General features: G+C 34.6%; 1 protein-coding gene across 1 annotated transcript; it reads left to right on the forward strand.

Annotated features, from left to right (window-relative positions):
* The first annotated feature begins 2,112 nt into the window (after positions 1 to 2,112).
* On the forward strand, positions 2,113 to 7,659 carry LOC132176364 (methylsterol monooxygenase 1-1-like). Its single transcript, XM_059588547.1, has 5 exons — positions 2,113 to 2,547; positions 3,029 to 3,351; positions 6,236 to 6,383; positions 6,467 to 6,499; positions 7,242 to 7,659. Exons 1-5 carry the CDS (start codon positions 2,218 to 2,220, stop codon positions 7,320 to 7,322), a joined length of 915 nt encoding a protein of 304 aa, XP_059444530.1. The 5' UTR covers positions 2,113 to 2,217; the 3' UTR covers positions 7,323 to 7,659.
* Positions 7,660 to 8,135: the final 476 nt, after the last annotated feature.

The following is an 8,135-nucleotide window of genomic DNA, read 5'->3' on the forward strand; positions in this document are numbered from 1 at the left end:
TTAAAAAAAAATGTTTTGAAATTAAGGGTAAAGTTGAAATTTTATAAAAAAATCAGGGATATAAACGTTATTGAATGTTTAAAATCTGACAAATTGGTCTAAATTGATTGCAATTGAAAGTTCAATGAACTAAATTGAAAAATTCTAAAATTTAAAGTAGATTTATCAAATTGAATAAAAGTTCAAAAATTTTTAGTAAAGCTCCTCATTTTTCTCTTTTCTTTTTCCCTCAAAACAAAAATTCCACGTGAAAATGACAAAAAATAAATTTTATTTTAAGAAAGATGAGTGAGATTTTGCTTTGTCTGTCCCATCCATCTATTTTTATAACATGCAAAGTTGGCGTGGAGAAGAGAACAAGATCATGGATTTCTTTTTTATAATTATTATTTTCAATCAAATCCGGGAAAAGGAAAAGGATAAAAGATCATGAATGTGACTTTCTAATTAATGGTTCACATCTCTCTGCCACTTGGTTGTAGAAGCATGCCACGTGCTTTCTCACAGTCACTGATATGGAGATCTATGTGCTACAATTCCCAGGCTTTGTTTGGTAGGAAAGAAAAGAAAAATAAAAAATAAAACATAAAACATAAAACGAAAGATATTTGTTATTTTCATTTTATTTATCAATATGCTACCACTACTACAACTTTTTTTTCTACATGATTCTGAATGATGCCGTTAAAACAATTTTTTATTTTTTGGTCTATTAAATTAATATCTATTATAATGGAAAAGGCCATCTCACCAACGTATTAACTCATCAACCCGAGTATACCAAATAATCAGCATACAAAATCCACTTCCTCGCCACTTACGAGTCTCTTGAACAACTGTCATAATTACCTCTAAAATTTTCAAATATAAAACAAGGGGCACAATGAAAAATAAAAGAACACAGGAAAAACCACTTCGAGAATGATCATTTGTGAAACAATCAGCGATAAACAGTTGAGAGACTATTATTATAAATAGACAAGACATGCTTGAGCAAAAGATATTTTCGTCTATTATAGATATCTTACTAAAAAATATCTAGATATTTTTTAGTCTATTAAATTAACATCTATTATAATGGAAAAATGACATCTCTCCAACATATTAACTCATCAACCCGAGCTCACCGAATCATAAGCATACAAAATCCATTTCCTCGCCACTTACGAGTCTCCTGAACAATGTCATAATTTCCAGTAGATTTTTCAAATATAAAAGAAGGGGCACAATGAAAAATAAGAGAACATAGGGAACGCCACTCCGAGAATGATCATTTGTGGAACAATCAACGATAAATAGTTGAGAGACCATCATTATAAATAGAGAAGACAGGCCTGAAAAAAAAAAAAAAAACTTTCGTCTATTCTAGATATTTTTACTCGGTTTCATTTCCTTATAATTTTGCCTCAATTTTTCTTTGACTATTCTCATCAACCCGAGTTACCCGAGTTCACCGAATCATTAGCATACAAAATCAACTTCCTCGTCACTTACGCGTCTCCTGAACAACTGTCATAATCACCACATGATTTTTCAAATATAAAGCAAGGGGCACGGTGAAAAATAAGATAACGTAAGGGAAGCTAATTCGAGAATGGTCATTTGTGGAACAATTAACGATAAACAGTTGAGATACCGTCATTATAAATAGAGAAGACATGCCAAGTAAAAAGATACTTTAGTTTCTTCTAAATACCTTTACTCTCGGTTTCTTTTACTTATCATTTTGCCTTAATTTTTCTTTAACTATTCTCGTTGGCTCCTCCAGAATATTTATTATTTTTAGGTGCACATTGATGGGTGTTTGGCATAAGAAAAACTAGTCTAACAATATATGTCTTTAAAACATGTGATTCGCTTTTTTTTTAACACAATTAACAAAAATATGTAACTCACATGCATTTGCATCTAAAAAATAAAAAAATCACATGCTTTAAGATAAAAATGTAGATAAAGATAACATACAATAAAAATATATATCAGTTTAATAAACTATATAAAACAAATTTATCCTAACATCTTTGTCATAAAAATAAATAAATAAATAAATAAAAAATATATTCATTTGAAATTCCCGCATATTTTAAGAGACAGCCAGCTCATGACCAACCATTCTCACCAGGTCCAAAAATTGACAATCAAACAGAGAAAAGGCCAAAGCGTGTCCATCTCTCTCGCTCGCTCTCTCTCTCTCTCTCACTCTCAACTCCCGCGGGAATGCTGCCGTACCAGACGCTCGACGAGGCCTCGGCCGCGCTGGGCCGAAACCTGACCTACTCGGAGACCCTCTGGTTCACCTACTCGGCCCGGAAGTCCGACTACTTCCTCTACTGCCACACCATTCTTTTTCTCTTCTTCGTCTTCTCAGTCATCCCTCTCCCTCTCGTCTTCGTGGAGATCGCGCGCATGGTCGGCTTCGACCGCCACAAGATTCAGCCCAAGGCCAGGCTGACTTTGCCCGAAATGTTTCGCTGCTACAAGGACGTCATGCGCCTCTTCTTTCTCATCGTGGGTCCGCTGCAGCTCGTTTCTTATCCTTCTGTTAAGGTATTGTGTTTTTGTGTGATTGTTTTGGGTTTTTGGGGATGAGATTTGGATTGGGTTTTGGTGTTTTTGTTGGTAAAGGATTAGTTGGGGTGTTGATTTGTTGGATTTGTGATAGTGGGATTGGTGAATTTTTGGGGGAATTTGTTTTATGTTCGTTCTCATGGGCTTAATAGAATAAGAAATTTGTGATTTTGGGTGTGTTGATTTTTTTTTTTTTTTTCCCTATGAATTTTTGAATACTTTAGTGGGATTTCAATGCAAGACAAATTCTGTGACTACTGTAACGTGATTTCTGTAATTCAATCTTTTGGCATTGATCCTGATATTGTATGAAGGTCATTACTGCAAATTATTTGATGTCTGTAATGAGAATGAAATAATGGGGTGTTGTATTTTGGGGAGATGTTTGTATTTCTGGCCCTCATTGACTGGAATAACTTTTTGGGTATTGAATTTTAAGCAATTTTCTGCTTATTCACAGATGATTGGGATTCGAACGGGATTGCCATTGCCTTCAGGATGGGAAATTGTTGCACAGTTGGTAGTGTATTTCATGGTAGAGGATTATACGAATTATTGGATCCACAGGTTTCTACATAACAAATGGGGTTACGAGAAGATTCATCGAGTTCACCATGAATATACAGCTCCAATTGGATTTGCAGCACCATATGCGCATTGGGCTGAAATTTTGATCCTCGGGATTCCTTCTTTCCTCGGACCAGCCATGGTGCCTGGCCACATGATCACGTTCTGGTTGTGGATTGCTTTACGGCAGATTGAGGCGATAGAAACTCACAGCGGGTACGCATGCTACCTTTACCTGCTTACTGTACTGCTGTAGTTGATTGTGATGAAATGATGCCAACTTTTGAATTTCTTTCTTTTTTCTCTTTACTAATAGAATTTTATGTAAAGTACTTCGGATTTCAAGGATCTTTAATAGTGACTTACCTTTTTGTTGGTGGGTACTAGATCAGTGTGATGCCTTTTTCTTTTTCTTTTTGTTGTTTTTTTTTTTTTTTGGTGGGGTGAGAAGGGATTCTTTTCCATGTTGCTATTTTGAGTTTGAGTAGTGAGCTACTGTTAATTTCTAGCAGAAACAAATTGGAAAAACTAATCATTTATACATTAGAAAATAATAAAGAATCATTGTGATGCCTTTTTCTTTTTTTTTTTTTTTTTTTTGCTTGGTGAGAAGGGGATTCTTTTCCTTGTTGCTATTTTGCGTTTGATTAGTGGCCCACTGTTAAACTCTTAACAGAAACAAATTGGCAAAACTAGTTATTTATACATTAGCAAATAATAAACTATGAGGAGTATATGCTGAAACTTGGGAAATTTCTGTCGAGTATGTTGCAAGGTCAGGGAATGTTATTTCCCTATACATTAGTGGCAATGTTTCATAGTCTGTTTTTGTTTTGGATTCTTTTTGAATATGTACTTTTAAAGATGCAAAAGTGGAGGGGGATGGGTGTGAGTATGATTGTGATTGTGCACTTTAATATTTCTAGTTCAGTTGCCATACATATGCAACGTAAATATATTGTGTTTGGTTTCGTTTTTTTATTTTATTTTTTATAATAATTTTATGTCTTGTGCATTCCATCTAATGTCTGCATCATTGATGATTATGATTTGCTTTTTGAACTTTGTAAAAGCTTCTGGCAATGTGCACTCAACTGATTAGTGATTGGAGTTTCAAGAAATTATTGTCATGAGATAGTTCATACTATATGGCTCACTTTGCATATTAAGTAACTTTAAGTTTGACTACCTTTTAAATTCAATTTTTTTTTTTTTTTTTTATAGTCTCTTTGGATCATATGTCTTGTTCTTGGACCACATGACATATTATAATCTCTTTTTTGGGGGGATTTGTTTTCTAAGCCCATTTTTAGGCAGCAATTGTGCTTGCTAGTCAGCAGTGACTTTACAAAATTTACTGGGTGCCAGGAAGAAAAGTAGATAAAGATGTGCAAGTTGATTACAGTGAGGGAGAGGAAGGACATAGTATTGGTTATGATTATGAAAATAACATAGTAATTTAGTTATGCACACTTCCACGTACCAACATGCTAGAGTTGAGTAAGAGGATGGGAGGAATGCATTAAAGGTGAAGGCCATTTTATTTATTAAATATAACTGTAAACTTGTTTTCCTTTTCCTTGAATTAAGGTTTTTGAGCTTGATGTATCAAATCTGATGCCGATTATATATTGGGTTCAGAAACTTTATCTGCAGCTCTACCTATTATACAATGGTTCCAGTCTAGCGACTATTGAAAAAAAATATATATACCATTTTATAGGTGTCTGGGAGTTTTATTCCCAAGAAGTCACTTTCCTGTCGAAGGTGGGTTCCTCTGCAAGCCATGTGGAGCAGTTAGGCAGGATGAGATAGGTTGCAGGGTTATCTATGATGAAAAATAAAAACAGCTCATTTGGTATGCCAACATCATCCAGGATACTATGAAAACAGAAATTCTTAATGGAAAAACAGCTGGTGGAATGACTTGTTCAGTTTTACTTTAGGTCGGCCATTTGTTGATATCTTATTCTTGATGATCTTAACAAATCCTTAAAAAAAAGGGTAAATATACTTCAACCCCCTGAACTACCACCCATTTTCGAGTTGGCCCCATGAACTAACAAGTGTGACATTTGGATGTACCAAATTACCATTTTGTATAAAAAACACTCCTCCGTCAGCATTGTTTGTTAGAATGGATGGAAAAGTGATCACACGCATGGCCACTTTTCCATCCATACCTCCACTTTGACCAAAAACTCCTCTTTGACCATTGAAAAACCAGATTTGCCTTTTATAATTATTAAACATACCAAAAAAAAAAAATGACCTTACCCTTTTAAAAAAACAAAGATGATGAAGAAGAAGAAAATCTGTACATACAGGTGACCAAACCACCCCCACAATGTGTGGGGGTCCCTCTTTCCATTTTGGGTGGCCGAACCACCCCTTGACTTTTATTTTTTAGTTTTATTTATGTTAATTTTATTAATAGATAGTCTTATAACACTAAAACTACTATTCCTATAAGAACAAGACGGAGCATGGTTTTTTATTTTAGTTTGTGGGCCAACTCGAAAGCAGGTAGTAATTGATGTGGCTAAAGTATATTTACTCACCCCCTCCCAAAAAAAAAAAAAATAAAATAAAATTGTATGGTATTTGTTGTTTGCAAGAACTTTAGACTAATGAGATGAGTTGGAAAGAAAAGTATTAAGTAAAGTGAAAGTTTTAGATGCTAACTTATATGGAAAAGAATCTATGCAATTTGACCGCAAGATGGTGAGGATATGGCTAGACAATGAAGATGATAATTGCTGCTTTGCAGGCAAGGTATTAAAAGATAAACACTTTTGGTCTTCTAGTATTACATCAGGCCCTGGGTGGCTTTGGCTAAGAAGGAATATCCTAGTAGCACTTGTGACTTAGATGATTATATTCCAGGAATTTGGCAGTCTCTTAGCTGGCATGCCAATTATCGGTTTGTATGTTTTGGGGTGATGCTTCTTCCATTATTTGGATTTTGTGTTAATCAGCTTTATTAAAGCTGTCCAGTTTCATTTCCAAATGCCACTCTTTATCCTTGTTGTCTTCTGTATTGAACTTTTTACCATTGAGGCCAGTAGCCAGATGTTGTAATTTATGTTTTGCCATACAGGTATGACTTCCCTTGGAGTCCCACAAAATATATTCCATTTTATGGTGGTGCTGAGTATCATGACTACCATCATTATGTCGGAGGACAAAGCCAGAGCAACTTTGCTTCAGTTTTCACCTACTGTGATTACATTTATGGAACTGACAAGGTAATATTACAACTTTGTTTTACTTTTGCTATGTACACTTTGTATGATGTTTCTGCAATAACTTCTTTAATTATTTTCATTAGGGCTATCGGTTTCAGAAGAGGCTCTTTCAGAAGGTAAGCCTGTGGTACTTAATGCTAATTCTGTACTGTGGCATTTTCCGTTGTTTGTTTGAAATCTGTTGTTGAGCATATGGGAGTTCTGGACTCATTTGTTTGGTATATGTTTTTAAGTTTCATGAATTAGTCTGACCATTTGTGATTAATTCCATTATTTTGGAGCATAAAGACAACATTTTGAGTTACTTAAGGAATTTTCTAGACTTTGTTTCCCCATAATTCTATTCAGGTTGGTTTGATATGTAGATATCTGTTATTCTTCTAGGTAGAACAATAAATCAATGAGAAGTTAGAAGTTCATTGATATCTTCCTTTTATAAAGAAATCAACTTCAGGAACGAGTATAATTTCTACTTCAGGAATATTTCATATGGCAAAGGCATAGTCTTCTTTTTTCTCTCAAATACAAAACTCATCGGATGAATAATACCGCTTATCAAGTGAGTTTTACTGGCATTTGAGATTTTGATAAGAGTTGCTCTTTAGACCCAATTACAAATGATATAGATAAAAACACTCAACTAGAATTTTTGGTGCAATCGCACCGGAATTGAGACCAAAGGCTGTTCCCTTTTTGGCCGGTTGTGGGCTTTGAATAGTTGTCCCTAGGTTGAATCGCCTTGCATTTTATATTTTGATTATTATGCTGAAGTGAAGAACTAACTAGTTAGCTTCAGCCTAGGGTTTTGTATTTACTTGTTCCTTCTAATTCTTTTGATTTTCTTTTATTCTAACACAGTTGAATGGGGAGTTGGAAACCAGTGGGGAGCAGAATGGAGGCTCATACCATATTTCTACCCAAGATCTTAAATCTGACTAGTTGTGATTCTGCAGAACCCTATCTGGAACAATGCCCTCTGTTATGTTTCTCACCAGTGACAACTCTCTGAAATCTCTGATTAGAACTTATAAGTATGCTAGTCAAAGTGCAAGTCCTTAGTGGCTAAGGTGGACATTAACTTGGGGATCTTCAAAATTCTGATGCTATGTAGCTCCAGGGGGCAGGGGAGGGGGGGACTTCTATAATGTCAGGGTTTCAGAAATTTGAAATTTTGGTGTTTTCTGCGTTGTGCTTTAAAACAGACTTTCATGAATTAGGATCTGACTTCTCATTTTGTATGTATATCTTTTCAAATTAATATGTTTTTTTTTTTTTTTTTTTTTCATTATTTAACTCGTGAACTGAACGGATATTGTACTAGTTATTATACTAGTTTATTAGAGTAATGTTATTTAATAGACTGTTATACGACTGGCATACAACTAAAATGATGTGACGGTGAAAATCAATTGATCAGTGAAAATCATCCCAACACAAGAAATTGATCAAGTGGTGGACAGTTATAAGCTCAAAGTTACAGTTCTATTCCACCACATGATTATATTTTAAAATTGTTGGTGGAGATCAAATCTATTCAAATTTGATTATAGGAAATTTCAATCAATTACAGTAAAATATCTAAAATCAAACTCAAGGTGAAAATTTATAGAATCTAAGGTTTTTTTTTAGCTGGTGACAGTAACAATCGGTGGCGGAGGCCAAAATCTCAATGGAATTGGTAGTGCTGACTGGAATTGATAGCAGGGATGATGATCGAAGATGGGCCTATAACAACAATAAGCCTAAGTAAAG

The sequence above is a fragment of the Corylus avellana genome, chromosome ca3 (genome assembly GCF_901000735.1).
Source record: "Corylus avellana chromosome ca3, CavTom2PMs-1.0".
Taxonomy (NCBI): Eukaryota; Viridiplantae; Streptophyta; class Magnoliopsida; order Fagales; family Betulaceae; genus Corylus; species Corylus avellana.